We start from the raw sequence: 16737 nt of genomic DNA, 5'->3' as shown, positions 1-16737 counted from the left end.
GGGTGACCTGTGGTGTCAATAAGTGCAATCCATGCACACACACACTCACTCACCCACGCACGCACCCACACACACACAGACACACACACACACACACACACACACATACAAAGTGCAGTGCAGTGCAGGGCAGATCTGGCGCTCACTTGGGCGCCATGGCCCACTCCTCGTCAGTTTTCACAGTGATAAATTGTGACGTAGTTTCTTAGTCAGCAGACCTCCCAGTGGCTTCTGTAGCTGTGGGCCATAGTTAATACACACACACACACACACACACACACTCTGTGCGGTGCTTTCTGGAATAGGCACCATAATGAGGTATTGAGCAGCATGATGTTGTCAGAGCAATTGTATATCTTCATTAGAGGTCACAGCTGTGTGTCTGGCTGTGTGCATGCATGTGAGTGTATGTAATACTGTTTATTATTGCTTGAGGTGGTTTGGGAGGTGCTATAAAACAGATTCACTTCATCACTTATCTTTACGATGAGTGTGTGAATCTCGAGCAGAGCCAAAGGCATCACTGAGTTAAACTGTCGTCTCATAGGAACGCAGTGACTTCCTAAATCTTGCTCCACATTGATTATGTTGGCAGTGTGGTACACAGGTTGTTAATATGTAATATTGCACACTTGGTTTTTAAGATTTACTACATGAATTTATCGAAAAATAAACATTTAGTGTACAGAAAAAAATGCTGTGAGGGGGCAACTAGCTTAGTAATAACAGCAGTTGCGTACATAGACACCACACACACACGCTAATGTATTGCAATAAAAATACAGTATTACACTAAATTCCACTGAAATAATCCATGCAAGATAAACCATCACTCAGATTTGTTATACTTTAATTGAATTCACTTTTATAAGAAGCATTTATAAAAATATCTTGGATTTATAGCTACGGCTAGATTCCTGATATACAAGCATGGCTATACAATACAGTACATTGCGCAATCACTGTATTTCATATCAAAGCATTCCATTATCAGATGATACAGTTACTGTAGGCTATCTCAATATCTGCATTCCATAAACTCATAACAAGACAGAGAGAGAATAAAGACACTGAGACTGAAAAAGCACTAGCCCTTCAAGTGAATCAGCTGCATGCTTGGTTTGTGCTCATCACTTTGAGGTGTTTCATTGGATAACATCTATCCTTCCTGCTAATTAGTTTAAAGGTCAGATGATGTAATGCAGATGTTTGTCACCTGAATTATGGCCCAAACGGCAGCTCTCCATCCTGGCTTTGGTTTGAGTTGATCAGAGGGGGTTTGAACCTGTATTTGCATAATCATTCAGAAGCACAAACGCCTCCCTCTTGTTGTCAAAATGTCCTTTTTTTACTCCGGAGGAAGAGAAAATGGGTTCCTAGGCGAGACAATTCACGCCCTGCAGTCAGGATCTTGTTATTGCATCTGCCGCAGGATGTGTAAAAAGAAGTGCGGGCTGCAATTGTCTTCTGACAGCAAGTGATACACATGAACTGCCTCTGTTTCAGTGTGTGCAAGTAACCTTTTGTGACACGTTGTCATGGTGATACTGTGGTGTGTCCGTTGTAAGATATCTGAGGAATGCCGTTACTGGAGTTGTCCAGGATCTCCTGGAAACACAAATGCACTTGATAACTTAACATACACTGCCCAAACACAAACTTCAAAATCTTCTTAGGTCATTAAACATGCATTTTCCCCAAAACTGCTGGAGCTAAATGCCATACTGCTGACAAGCTGACCAATTAGAAACTCTCTTCTGCTGTCATATCCTTCTGTACCTTCTCGGTCATCTCATGCGAATGGTGCAGCGAGTGTTCCCTCTCCAGGAACATCCTCTGCTGCTCGGAGCTAGCCAGGCGACAGGTAAGCCATGTGGATAAGGTACAGGAAGAGATTCCTGGACAAGACAGAAAAAGGGAAACCAGCTGAACAAACAATGGAAGAAGAGCGGGCTGTCATATCTTTAGTATTTTATACTTTTTTAGCCATGCTAGTGACGTCCCTTAAGAATGACAGCCTCGTTATGGTGGTTGGTCCATCATGTTGGTCCAAACTGAAATATCTCAACAATAACTGGATGGATTGCCATGGAATTTTGTACAGATGTTCATGATCCCAAGAGGATGAATCCGAATGACTTTGTTGATCCCCTGACTTTTCCCTTTAGCACCACCAGCAGGGCAACGTTTTCACCTATCCATTGAAATGTCTTGAAAACTATTGGATGGATTGCTGTGAAATTTGGTACAGATGTTCATGTCATCCTCAGGTGCCTTAGCTTTTCATCTTCTGCAACCATCAGGTATTTTAATGTGTGTTTATTGTGTGCTACATTGGTTTATGACCAAACACATGCAAAACAAATGACATCCGTTGTGCTTTATGCTAATTAGCAAATGTTAGCATATTGACAAGCTTGTAGGCAATTGTTGGTCTTTAGTCTTTGTAAATTATAGTGTGGTCTAGACCTACTCTATCTGTAAAGTGTCCTGAGATAACTTCTGTTGTGATTACAATTGAATTGAATCGCATTGTCACTGTGAGCATTTTAGCACGTTGACATTAGCATTTACTCCTATATGATGATAGCATACACATGTCACATAGAGCAGACTTTAATAATGGTATTTAGCTGTGTTGCATTTCATCACAGTGTGATGTTATTTTTTTTTTACCCAGACAGGCCAGAGTCATGGCAGCCAGATGGATCGAGTGCATTGAGTCTGGTCGTTTGTTCAGCGCCCGAACAAACTGGAAGTTTAGGATCCCACCAATCAGACCACAAATACAGCATGCCGAAAATAAGATCATCTGAGGGACAGAGGCAGAGAAAGTTAATGCAGACTGCAGAATTGATATCTTATCAACAAAACTGTAAACAAAATGTGATGAGATGGGAGATATACTAACTACTACTGAGCTTCCATATGCTGTTTTGGAGGACGGTTGCTCTGTCAAACATAAATCTCATTTCCTATTAGAAAATTGGATTGCTCCTGAAAACACACTGTCTTATTACATTATTACATTATTACATGTCATTTAGCTGACGCTTTTATCCAAAGCGACTTACAATTAAGTGCTTTCAACTGTGAAGGTTCAAACTCCAGACAACAAGTAGTAAGTGCAAATACAGTAGCTTTAAATAGGCAAAGCTACAAAGAGACAAATGAAAGTGCAGGTTCGAAAGTGCAAGTTCAAGAATTATTTTCTTTCTTTTTTTTTTTTTTTATCCGAGGTGTAGTCGGAAGAGATGCGTTTTTAGCCTTCGGCGGAAGATGTGTAGGCTTTCGGCCATCCTGATATCGATGGGGAGCTCGTTCCACCATTTGGGAGCCAGGACAGTGAACAGTCGGGATTTCGTTGAGTGATTAGTTCTCCCTCGCTGTGAGGGAGCAGCCAGCAGTTTGGCTGATGCAGAACGAAGTGGGCGGGTTGGGGTATATGGTTTGACCATGTTCTGGATGTAAGCGGGTGCTGATCCTGTCTCTTCAAGAAATATTGCACGGGTTGTAAATAAGCTTGCATCACTTACTTGTTTTTGTGCTTGTCTTTGTGTCAGATTTATGTGTTAGAAGGTTGGTTCCTTTCAAACAATCTTTATAGATTACCTCCTAGTAAAGCAGCTGGAAAACTCAAACAGAGTATAAAAATCTAATTTCTTTTCCCAGCAGGCTCTGATTGGAAAAGACTGCAGTTCTGTTACTTTGCAATGTGAATAATACAATCCAATCAATTCAATACTACTCCCTGTTTATTGTGCATGCACGTGCACATATGTGTATCGTGTCTGGAGTTCAGGTTATCTTTCATTACTCCCAGAACAGATGCCTTTAGTGCCTTTAACCGCATGGAAAAGGGCTTCTCCAATTTCAGTCATTAACCTGCGAAGTGTGGAAAGCGGCTGGCATGACTCCGGAGCCAAACCAACCTAATGCAATCATCATCCCACAGGCAAACAATGAGAAAGGGGATGGAAAGAGATGAGGAAGAAAGATAGAGAGAGTCAGAGCATTGAAGCGACCGCGGAGGATGAGATTGAACAGAGAAGGTAGATGGATGAGGGCAATGAAAAAGGGAAAGTCACAAGGATGAAAATGGCAACAGAGACACTAGGTGGGGATGGATAGGGTGAGAAAGAGAGAGAGAAAGGTTGAGAGATGTCTCGGTTACAGTGGATTGTGCTGACATTGATCCATCATCATTGCCCTCCCCGCAGGAGACAGAGAGAGTGAGAGAGAGAGAGAGAGAGAGAGAGAGAGAGAGAGAGAGAGAGATGTTATTCAGTCCAGACTGTGATGCGATTACTGAGCAGAAAGATGGGAAGAACGACAGAAAGAGAAGAGGAGAGGTGACTGCTTGTCTCCTCTGGTTTCCTCAGATGTCTTTTTCAGAGCACATGCACTGTATGCACCTGACAGGACAACACACACACACACACACACACACACACACACACACACACACACACACACACACACACACACACGCACACACATACACACACACACACACACACACACACACACACACACACACACACACACACTGCACCTTTAGACTTAGAAACTTCCAGGGGTAGATAATGTGTAAATAATCATGACACAGACCATTAATATATTTGGATCCTTCAGAGTGTATACTTATGAGAGTTGATGTGTGTGTATTGATATTTGATGCATGATGGGTGACAGCACATAATATCAATAAGACACTGAATAGCAACAGTATTAGTGTTCGAAATAAATGATCTTTCGAAGTGAAATACTTTTCAATACATAATAATGAATAATTATTTGGGTTTCATCTTTATCACCTCTCAAAGGATATTTTGCCTCACCAAATGCCAATCATCTCAGAAATTGTATGTTGGTTTTGTTTCCAGTTAGAATTTGGCATCATGAAGTCTTCAACAGAGGACACGGATAACATGAATACAGTCTATAATTAATGAATGGGCCTCAAAACTCACCAATCAGTAAGAATCTCACTTAATTTGAGCATGTTTCTTTTAGGTTAACTCAACCAAGAGTTTGAGATTCAAGCAAAAACTGAGGAATATGAGAATAAAAATAAAGGACAGGCAGAAAAACAAAATAGTGTCTAACATTCTTCAGATTTGAATTTTTGCTTCAGATTTTTCTAAAGCCATGAAATGTTCAGATATGCTTATTCACTTTTTTATTGCCGAGACTTTGATGAGAAGATCATACAGTAACCGAGACAGTTCAACACAAACACAACAGCCACAACACAAACGCAAAAGCTACAACACAAATACATAAGTTACAATGGAAGTGAGTGACAACGGAAGTGAGTGTGTTGTTGACAGACATAGCCGGCGGATGAGCAGGAGGAAAGTTCTTGTATGTTTGAAAAGTAAGTGAAACATGGTTCCTTGCTAATTATAATTACTGTCGCTATGTGATTGTCACAAATAAGCAATGTTGTTCAATATCTTTGTATTTTCATATGTTTGTACTCTGCCATTTAGGCTACGAAAGAAAGTGTGTGTGTGTGTGTGTGTGTGTGTGTGTGTGTGTGTGTGTGTGTGTGTGTGTGTGTGTGTGTGTGTGTGTCTATTTGTAGGGTAAGACTGAGGACATGCAACAAAACCATAGACATACACACACACACACACACACACACACACACACACACACACACACTTTCCGAACCAACCGTACCAAGGGAATTTTCTGCTGGGAGCTGATCAATAACCAGATAGATACGGTTAACAAGTTAAAACCACATAACAGTGGGATATATATTTGTGTGATTTAAACAGCTTCACTAAACGTGACAAACTATAGACTTTAAATGTAGCACTCATGCGTTAAAAGACACTGGGCACCATTTAGTTAATGTTATAGCTGTAGCTTCGTAGCCTAAATGGCAGAGTACATACATGTGAAAATAAAAAAGATATTGAACAACATTGCTTATTTGTGACAATCACATAGCGACAGTGAAACATGCAAGAACTTTCCTCCTGCTCATCCGCCAGCGACGTCTGTCAACAACACACTCACTTCCATTGTCACTTATGTATTTGTGTTGTGGCTTTTGCGTTTGTGTTGTAGCTTTTGAATTTGTGTTGTGGGTTTTGTATTTATGTTGAACCGTCTCGGTCACCGTAAGATCAATAGCACACTCGTCTGTTAAATATGAAGCTACAGCCAGCGGGCGCTCATCTTATCTTAGTATATATATACATTATACCTCGGGGTTATGTGCTGGACTATTTCTTGGCTGGGGACCAGTTGCCAGGCAACCAGCAAATACTCCAGGAAATTACTCACCCAGACCAAGAAATAGTTGGGCACATACTACACATATGGTTTTTGCCAGATTAAACAAAATATAGTCTCGCATTACCAGACCTTTCTCCACAGCGCTGCGGAGGAGGGTCTGGCTAGTCCGCACAGCATTCCGGGATGGGAGAAAAATATGCTCTGGTTTATTGCCATTTCTTTAAAGCAATCACAATCGTCATGGGCGGTGCTAAGTGCTGGACGGAGCCACGGTGCCGCTGCAATATAGTCTCGGGAAGGAACGTGTACGTTCAAAGGTTGTTTTAGTCGTGCTAAGCTAAACTAACTGGCTGCTAGCTGTAGCTTCATATTTACTGTACAAATATGAGACTTGTTTGGATCTTCTCATCTAACCCTTGCCAAAGGAAAAAAAACGTATTCCTAAAAATGTCTAATTATTCCTTTAAAAAACTTTGAATCTTCCCATGTGTCATATCACTGGATGCTATTTGCTGCAGCAGGAAAATGCTGTTTAAAAAGAGACCACAATCTAATCCATCAGAAAGGACAACAAAAGAGGCCACTGGGAAATGAAACAGCTAAATATATACTTACAATAAGACCTGTCCTCTTGCGAGCACACAGCACTCCACACATCCCACAGACCAGAAACTGGAAAGAGAGAGAGAACAGAATGAGTCAATGAGCAGTTTCAGAAGTTGTAGTCTCAAGATAATTACTGGTTAAGAAACAATATGAAACTTAAACTATTGGTATCACTCCATCCTCCCCGTCTTGACAACAGGAAAGGGAGAATGTATTATTTACACTTGGCTATGCAGATGCAACTTTCTCCCTCTAAAAATAGCGTGTTATTGTGGGCTTCGAGCAAGAAGGCACATTGTCCTGGATGTCAATGATTCAGACTGAACTGGAACAGCGCACTGGTGTATTACAGACGTCATCCCTTGGCTTCCTCTCTTTTTCAGTCTAACGGTAAACCGTTGTAGTCTTGAATTCCTTTTTTTTTTTTTTTTTATTTGAAAGGAACTTAAAATCACTCTGCTTTCAGTTACAGTTAAACGTTTTGAGTAAATCAAGGTCCACTTACTAGATTTCTTTCAGAGCTTTCAGTCCTATCTTGTGGCCTTCATCAGTGGAAAGAGTTTGCTAAGTTGACAGCTCTGGAAAAAAAATCCACTTAGTTGAACTTAACTAAAAAAATCTTTTGTGTCAAGTTAGTTTCAGTTAGTTTTCTAAATTGTATTGTAATTTAACAGATTAAATGAGAATTTGAGTTTCTCTGTTTCACTTTAAAAGTGTTCTTATTATTCCAGTAATCACAGATAATAAAAAAAAAAGTCCTTTCATTTGTATCTGTGACATTTGTAGATATAATACAATACACTGTGTCTGAATTTTAAGCTTTTATCTGCCTTTAAGGCAAACTTTTAAGAACTGATTGGTTTGAAAGGAGATTGGGGCTTTTGATTTAGAAATGACACACTCAAAAATTAAAGAAGACCAAGTCAAGAATGTAACAGATGACCTTTCAGTTAACAAGGGGTTGCCCAATAACTTGGAACAATATTAATATAATGAATTGAAGTAATCTCAAGAGTAAAGAAACCTGATAAATATCACATATGAACGAGGATCACTTCCCTGTTTCAGCAGCACACTAAATCTATAATCAAAGTTTAGACATTCAAACTGCTCTGGTGGCAGCAGTCAGTCTGTCTAAATGACTCTCAACTCCTGACAGGAGATCTTTGAGTAATCACAAGAGACAGTAGCTAGCTCAGCAGGCAGCATTCAACAGCTGTGAGGTTGAATACACACGTCACATTGCATAACAGCTTTGCAGCAACTTGATGCACACACACTCTACATGCACTCACATTCAAATATACAACTTATATAATGTAATATCAGTAATTGCTGTCTTTCCACATATTTACACACCTCAGGGGTCTTTGAAATACGTATGACTCATGTTGCCTAAGCTTCAGGCACTTGCAGTAATTCTCAGCAATAAGTATGTGTTCATGGTCAAGTACTGTATAAGGTTATATGTAGCTGCTACTAGAAATGTCAGAAACTCAACTTATTATTGCATATCAGCAACATCAAGACAATGAGGCCAAGAGCGGCACTGTCACAGCAGGAGACTTATGCAGAGGAGTGAGCTGATTGTGCGTAAAAAAGCTTTGACTCTCCAAAGAACAGAGCAACAACTCAAGCATGAATGAATGAAACCGATGTGTAGCTCCAGAACAGAGGCATCTATAGGCCCAATGGCTGTGTGTGTGTCTCTCTAACATCTACAGTAATAGACAAACACATTTTGCACATAAAAGACAAACATAACCAAAATGATTAGTCTTCACCACACCCTGGGTCTATATACTGGAGGAGGAGCCACAACTTCCAGTTAGTGGTTAATATTATAAACAACCACCAGTATAAACAAAAATCAATTTAATACCTTCAATAAAAGCTTTCTACTGTGCCCTCAAATAGTACAAACGTGTGTGATGTAAATAGTTTAAGAAAATGAAAGGCTTTTTAAGAAAAATGCTGATTTGTAGTGTGTTTTTTAATTGTCGAATCAAAAGGTTATACTTAGTCGTTACAGTTGTATAACCTATGTAATGAAGCATTTATGAAAATCATTTAACAGAAATTTAGCTACACAACTTTTTGAGCTAAATTCAACGGTATATGAGTAAGAAGGCTGGTAGTTCCCTTGAGTTTTAGCTGTGGCCCTCCACAACACCCCTGGAGATAGGTCCTCTCTGGGGGTAAATAAGGAAAAGTAAGGACAAAAGTTGTTCTCAGGACGTACACAGAGTCCGCTCCACACCGGGGACGCGTCGCCCTGCTGCGGCTTGTGCTGTCCTCGGACCCAGCTAATGCCCACGGCTCCCAGGACGATGCTCGCCACACCCAGGCCCACCTCCACCACGGACAGCAGGAGCAGGCTCCACAGGATCTTGCGGCTGGAGCACATCCTGCCCCGGGCATCTCTCCAGATCCAGCAGGAGGAAGCGGCAGTGGGAGGGTGAGAGAGGAGTCCGCTTCTCGGTGCTCCGAGCGCGGCGCGGCTCTACTGCTTCATACCCTGCTGAAAAGAGAGGTTATCCGAACAAGGAGGTCCAAGTAGAGTAGAAAGGTTAAGGAAAACAAAAGGAAGGAAGCTTGCTCTGCGGATGGATATTGTTTGTAAAAGAGAGAGCGCTCCGCTAAGGTACCTACACTTGCTCAAGTGCGTTTGTGCTGCCTGGCGCTGTCCATGGTACTTAAGCACCGCTGCGAGCGAACACACACACACACACACACACACACACACACACACACGATGCTAGAATGTGCGCGAACGCAGACGCGCGCAATCCAGTGCCGATGCCAGGAGACCAAGAGTCGCAGCCCCAACACCAAAGCTGACAGCTTTCAGGCTCATTGTGCAGCTCATTGACAGGCTCTGGATCGGTTGGATAAACAACGTGAGTTAAGGCAATTAAGTTTACCTTTCAACTACAAGGCCAATCTTCTTTACATAAAAAAGGTACTAAGACGGGGATAGAAAACTAATAAAATAATGTTCATACACAGGATTTTAGGAGTAAAGTAAAGTAGCTTAATAAAATACAACAAAGATTGAAAAATGACAGTGCAGTATTAGTGCAAGGTATGACCAAATAACCCAACATTTGATTTAATGAAAGCAGTCTCCAACAGAAAAAGCCTCAACTTTGAGAGTCGGAGCAGACCTCAACTTTTCTGAGAGTTTGGTGCATAGACACTTGATGTTAAAAATTATTCTTCACCAATTTGGGATGATCTCCCAGTAAGTGAAAAGGAGTCACATGCAGCTTTTACAGATCAGGACTGGCTTTGCTTGTGTTAAAAAAGATTATCCCCAATAACTACACACCAAACATTAGTTGGCCTATCAGTAAAAGCTTAATTCATCATATGTAAAGCATTGGTCCTACATTAATACACATTAGTAGCCTATGTAATTCCTAAACCCAGTTTTATTCTTGATTAAGAAGCTCATCTATAATGTGTTTAATGATTGTATTTTCATGAATGATGGATTCACCGTACAGTCAATCCGGCGTGAAGGTCCGCTTGGTGCCGTAAGTTTCCTGACTGTCATTGATTAGGAGTGTTGGCACAGCCAAGGTATATTATTGTGTCAGTACTGGATGATTTTAATGCTATTTAAAAAAAAAAACTGTAGCCAATTTAATGCATGTCTTTGCAGAGCAGGGACTGCATGCACCTGCTGCTTTGCCTGGTTCAAAATATTGCACATAAGCTCACTCGATTTTTACTATTTTAGTCCTTGTTTTATTGGCTCTGCCAGATTTTTGTAAGGCCTTTTGATTGTTTTAGTGGTCAGTTTTAAAAAAAAAAAAAAAAAAATTGGTTCTAGTTTGCTTTCAGTTACGATCATTTTGTTTTCGGAGGAATACAACTCTTGTACATATTTTTTTGTAATAGCGGCTACAGATATTGTAAGGCCTACAGTGGGTTAAGGGCTAAGCAATTGGCAAATGTTTCTCCTGTGCATGCATTTACCTTAAGAGTGCCTTTGCTGCGGTTGTTTTATTTATTGCAGTATAGTGTGAACGTTTAGACCACTTGCCTTAGTTTGAATTTGGCTGCAGCCCGTCTGAAGGTCGCTTTTAGCCTATCTCCTACATTTTTTAAAGATTGTTTTATATCTTGTTTTCTTTCGTTATTTTTGGTCATTTTATTTGCCAGGCATTAGTGTTTAACAACATTTATTTTGATCTTGGTTTAAATGTGTATTTCTTAAATATACATAGCCTAGGCCCTATGTGTGTTTCTGAATCCACGTCTCTGATTTTTAATTGTGGTCTTGCCTACGATTGAGGGAACCTCGGTTAGAGAATAAGAAGAAGTTAAAAGTGAGAAATTGGGTGTGAACCACAAGGTATGGTACTCTTTGGGTAAGAGTCACAAGGTGGCGCTGTCAACATTTTACCTGGACAGGCTATAATTTAGCCGAGACCTCCGGTCGTGCGTAGTCCGAGTGGACAACATGGAGCCTAGTATCTTTCTGTTGAACCACAACGTGTACACACAATTTTATTCTTAATTTCGATAACCTACCATTGTCCATGTTCTACAGATGTCTGCCACTCCAGCAGATGTTGAGCGCACCCTGACTCTCCAAGCCAATCCACAACTGATAGGCTACTGCTGTGTCACATATGGAGTAGGCTATAGAACAGTCATTCAGTCTAATTTCTCGATTTCTGTATACTGTCATAATGGCAACAACTTGGCTTGTGATGTTTCTCATATCGATAAAATTGTTTCTCAAAATGGGACGATTCTCTCATAGTTATGAAAGACAGGTCATAATCTTGAGAAAAACAATTTGGTAATTTGGGGAATGTGATGGTGTTCCGTATTAAGTGCAAATCATCTTTACTTATCCTGTGCTTTCTCTGTTACATTGCAACTCGGTTCGCGCCGGCCCGTAATTGCTATCTCGCTCAAAACTGGACCAATTTCAAAGATTTCTGGTCACATTAGTCTACGGTATTAGACATAAATGCATGGGGAAATTGGGTCCAGGTTGAAACAAAAAACGAAATGACCCTTTAATGCTGGCGACTGTAGCTGCCAGTAATTTACTGTAGTATAGCCTATAATTTAACAAGGAAATGTGTTACAGTGTTGCACCTCTCAGAGCAGCAACACATTTAGCATTCTTTACAGACTCCTGGAAAAAGAGGGATCCAACCCTGATATTTAAGATAAGATAAGCCTTTATTGTCTCCTGTAGGAGAAATTCATCTTGGGCATTCGAGAGAAACGAAATGGCGACACATCGCGCATAAACACACAAACATACAGTTAACCTACATAGAAACATACATCTCATCCAATGCTTCAATGAACATCTAATAAACACACAACTCACACAATACCCCCTACCTTTCCTCACAATCACAGAAGAACAGAAGAGAACCCACAACACATCCTCCTCCTCGTATTGCACAAATACCTGTTATACCTGTTAAGCTTGCAGTTTGGTAACCTGTACCTTCTGCCTGAAGGCATCAGCTCATACTCACTATACAGGACATTTCCGGCAGGTTATGCCTGTTGCACCACTTCACTACCTCCTCTATCTCCTGTTTATAGATAGCAATGTCTGAATCTTTTGTAATCTTTTTCTGTGTTTTGTAAGTATGGCCGTATCATCTGAAAATGTAATAATGTGGTTATTTCTATAGATGTTTCTGCAATCATTTGTGTATATTATAAAAAGTAAAGGAGAGCTTACACAGCCTAGAGGGGCACCTGTACTTGTGTTCAGAATATCAGAAAGAGTATAGCGTAATCATAATGTGTGACAGGTTCTCAGTGTCTTCAGTGGTATCCAAAGCCCTTAATAAAACCAAATAGATTTTACCAGTAATATAAATAATAATAGAATATTTTATTCTTTTCATTTTATTTATTAAAGGTCCCATGACATGAAAATATCACTTTATGAGTTTTTTTAACATTAATATGAGGGGAACCCTATGGTCCCCCAGTGGCAAAAATGGTGATAGATGTAAACCAAGCCCTGGGTATCCTGCTCTGCCTTTAAGAAAATGAAAGCTCAGATGGGCCGATCTGGAATCTCCTCCTTATGACATCATAAGGAAGAAGGTTACCTCCCCTTTCTCTGCTTTGTCCGCCCAGAGAATTTGGCCCACCCATGAGAAAGAGAGAGACATCATGGCTTTTAAACAAGTGAAGCATGGCAGTTGGTCAAGGCCACACCCCCACCCTCCACCTTGCCCCCCCTCTCTCCTCCTCAATAGCATTTAAGGCTACAGACATAGAAATGGCACATCCTAAGGAAAGCTCATTGTGGGACTGGCTCTAGTGGCTGTAATTCTGCACCAAGGCTGAATTTCGGGAAAGAGACTTCAGATACAGTATTAGGGGACCACTAAGGTCTATATAAAAGCATCCAAGAAGCAGCATGTCATAGGACCTTAAATAGTGACATATTGTACCATAAGTATTTATCATCATGCCAACAATCACATCAATTAAGACATCCTGATGTTTAATGGAGGCTGTATAATCCACTGAACACACCAAAACAATGTGCATGTCGAAAACCCACAAGAGGCAAGTATGAAAATGTTTTGGTATTTTGGTCATTTCAGTGAACTGGCCCTTTAATGTTCACACTGAGCACATGATGACACCAGTTTGAGAATCTGGGTACAGTTCAGTGTACATTACAGCTCTAAAGCTCCAGTGTTTCAATCAAAACATCATTTTTTTTTTTTACATTGTTTTAAAAACTCAAATTTAAATGACAACAGCTTGCGTTTTAAAATCAGGTATAACATACTGTATATCATACATAACATATGACACCAAGATATAGGTTTAATAATTATTTCTGTTGTTGATTAACCAAACGTCAAATTTATAAAGATACATTGTTTTTATAGACAATACAAGAGTATTTCTCTACATAACATGATTGTAATTTGTCTTTTCGATCAGTTCCGAGGAACAGTAAATCCATAACAGCATCACAGTAACAACCACTTGTACAGATCAGGTACAACTCTGTACTTGTTGTTCATGCCTACGTAATAACAGGCCTGGCAGATAGCGTATGCAAACTCATGATTCTCCTCAGTAAGATGACGTCTGGCAGTATAGAATGGCCGCCAATTAAAGTATCTCATATAAGCCGTATTGTTTTGATCCAGCTTCAAGAGGAATTCAGCGAGTGTTGCGGCATCAGGAAAGTCATTTACATGTATAAAGGAAGTACCTGGGGCGAAATCCTCATAGTTAATTCTTGGTGGGCCCAAAACTATTGGCACAGTGCCTGCCGCTAGAGGTCCATTGAACGTTTCTGTGATGTAATCTCTGTGAATTGAATTCTCAAAGGAAAGGTAGAATTTGCAGCCGCTGATAGTCAGGAAATAGTTCTCACCCTTCGAGAACTCGGCAGAGGAGCTGTCATAAACATCCACCTTAATGTGTCTTACAAGCTTTCTGTAGTAGTTGTATCCCTCACCTGATTTTGTGCGGAGGTCATTGCTATCCACAATCCAACAAAGCAATCGTTCCTTCTTAGGTAGCACAAAATCTTCATCTGTGTTCTTCCTGAGAGTCAGTCCCCAGCGAACATGGATATCTGCATCCTTCCTGTAGCTCAAGGTTAAATTAAAAAGGCCTTGAATGCCTGCTATCCTGCGTGTGTTGGTAGGTGAGTCTGTGTTAAACCAGATCCACCTCTGAAATCTCACCCTAGGTGAAGTGGGAAGGTTGGAGAGGTCATCCTGGATAGCTCTGTGAAATACCAAAACTCCACGAGCTCTGGAGTATAAAGATCTATCATCTGTGAGGTGGCAGCTGTCAATTTTGAAAAGCGTCTTACAGTCTTGAAAATCAAACCTTTTGTTTTCAGGCCAGAACCACAGCAGCACTACAGGCTTGTCTGTGTGTTGTTTCAGTGAATGAGCCGGGGGAGGATGACATTTTGGAGATGGAAAAGAATTATAGTACATTAAAAACAGAACTATGATTCCAGCCGGCACTATAATCACTGTCAGGGTGGCTCGTAAAACAGAAGAGATTGAAGCCATGATAAACCTGCAAGGAAAGAAGACTCCTCATGAACATTGGCAACACATTCCCTCAGCAAAGTATTGCCTGCACATTGATGTAATGTCATTTTTTGTTGATACGAACAGAGCCAAAAGTTTAAGTCCGGTGAACTCCATGGTTACATGTCACAAATTTTCCTACATTTTGACCAACCATGATGAGGAGTGAAAACTTTTCAAAATCAACGTTACAAAGTGCTTCCCAAAAAAAATAAAAGAGACCAGTCATTTAAACATCAGGTTTTTAAAACAAAGCAAATAAAAACTATTTGGTGTATAAAAACCTGTACAGTGTAGGTAAGAATAGGAAAAAGTAGGTGTCAATCATTTAAGAATGTATTAACTACATGTATAGCAGGAAAAGCCAATTGGGTAGTCATACAATTTAAAAGTTAGTTTGGAACCAAATAAGCATAATTTCTGCACTGCAAAGTGTCCCTCCACTAAAAAGTGTAAAGCAGGTGGAAAATGTGTTCAAAATACCTGCTTGTCCCTTGGAGCTGAAGGTGAGTGTATAGATAATCTCCAAGATCCAGACTAAAGATGCACCAGTCTGACAAGTTAAACTAAGCTCAAGAACTTGTTTGCTTTTCTCTCATTGTTCAAAGGGTCCTCCCTTCAGATGTGACATCTGACTGACGCTCCTAACTCACCTACAGCCTAAATACTGTGTCAGACTGGGCAGTCAAGCATTTGAAACTTTAAGATTAGACTTGAAAATTCATGTTGAAAAATGTAAAGTCCCTCTATGTGAAAGCAGCTATGTTGATCAGTACAAATATTCAAAGATGTTCTTGAGTGTAAAACAACTAAGATTAGTGGAATACCCATAGTTGAGTGTAATGGGGACTCTTACTGGTTATGGAATTAGTCACCGATATGGGGTGTCTAGTCAGGACACGGAAGGCTGGGATATTCTTTGAAGGTTTTAATATATACTTTCTAATACAGATGCACAGGCACTATATCTTGTGCACTTTACAGTGTAGGTGTGATTCTATAGGAAACAGAAATAAACATCAATGTTAACTAACATAAACACAATTGAGGCTAATGACTCCCTAGTTACTTAAATATACAGTGCTCAACATGTCCTGAAAACAGAAACTACAATAAGAATGCCATAAAGCTATACAATGGAGATAAAGGCTGTCACTTACTGTTAACTCAATAATAAATTGCTAATATTAACTTATCAATATAATATAATTGTAACTTCCTTGTGGTCACTGACGCACACGAACACCAACTGAAACTTAACTGATAAACTGAAATTCAACTGACAGCCCTCTGCAAGCCAGGGCATGTCGCAACATGTTAGGAAAAGGGGGCGTGGCCTGAACGAACTCGCTGTCCATGCTCACAGCACTTGAGCCTTTTGCACATTGAGCATTAAATAACTAAAGCAAAGTATTACATCTACAGAGTCAAACAAATGTAAAATGCACAAAAGGCAACAGTGACAGGAAGATGGATAACCTGTGTGAGATCGACTTTTGGCTCATTCAGCAAATAGGTCTGAAATTTAAAGAGTTCAAAAGAAGACTAAAAAGAACACTTAAAAAAGGATTAGTTATCAGAATTGTTACATATGCACAGGTATCGGTCCTGGTGACCTCAACACCACAAGAATTAGAAGAGAGCGACTACTCAAGGTGTGATTTTTGTTTTCTTATATTTTGGTTTGTTTTGTTTTCCTCGAGACCGCAGAGGGTGGGGAGTGGGTGAGGGTTTTGGTTCCTGTTCGATTGTATTTGTTTGTTCTGTATGTTGTGTGTTCAAAAATATAAAAATAATA

General features: G+C 40.1%; 1 protein-coding gene and 1 pseudogene across 2 annotated transcripts; both read right to left on the bottom strand.

Moving 5' to 3' along the window:
- Nucleotides 1–833: 833 nt before the first annotated feature.
- On the bottom strand, nt 834–9561 carry LOC116067066 (transmembrane protein 196). 2 transcript variants are annotated; one of them, XM_031323369.2, is made up of 6 exons: nt 9104–9561; nt 6871–6927; nt 2677–2812; nt 1780–1898; nt 1521–1608; nt 834–1423 (listed from the first exon to the last, which is right to left on the bottom strand). In XM_031323369.2, the coding sequence occupies exons 1-5, from the start codon at nt 9266–9268 to the stop codon at nt 1537–1539; spliced, it is 549 nt and encodes a 182-aa protein (XP_031179229.1). In that variant the 5' UTR covers nt 9269–9561; the 3' UTR covers nt 834–1423; nt 1521–1536. The 2 variants fall into 2 exon arrangements, with proteins under 2 accessions (XP_031179229.1, XP_031179228.1); XM_031323368.2 differs by having other exon boundaries at nt 834–1608.
- Nucleotides 9562–13929: 4368 nt separating this feature from the next.
- On the bottom strand, nt 13930–15627 carry LOC116067050 (annotated as a pseudogene).
- Nucleotides 15628–16737: the final 1110 nt, after the last annotated feature.

Source organism: Sander lucioperca, chromosome 16 (genome assembly GCF_008315115.2).
Source record: "Sander lucioperca isolate FBNREF2018 chromosome 16, SLUC_FBN_1.2, whole genome shotgun sequence".
In the NCBI taxonomy this organism is placed as follows: Eukaryota; Metazoa; Chordata; class Actinopteri; order Perciformes; family Percidae; genus Sander; species Sander lucioperca.
The sequence above is the reverse complement of the archived record's forward strand: the minus strand, read 5'-3'. Positions and strand labels throughout refer to the sequence as shown.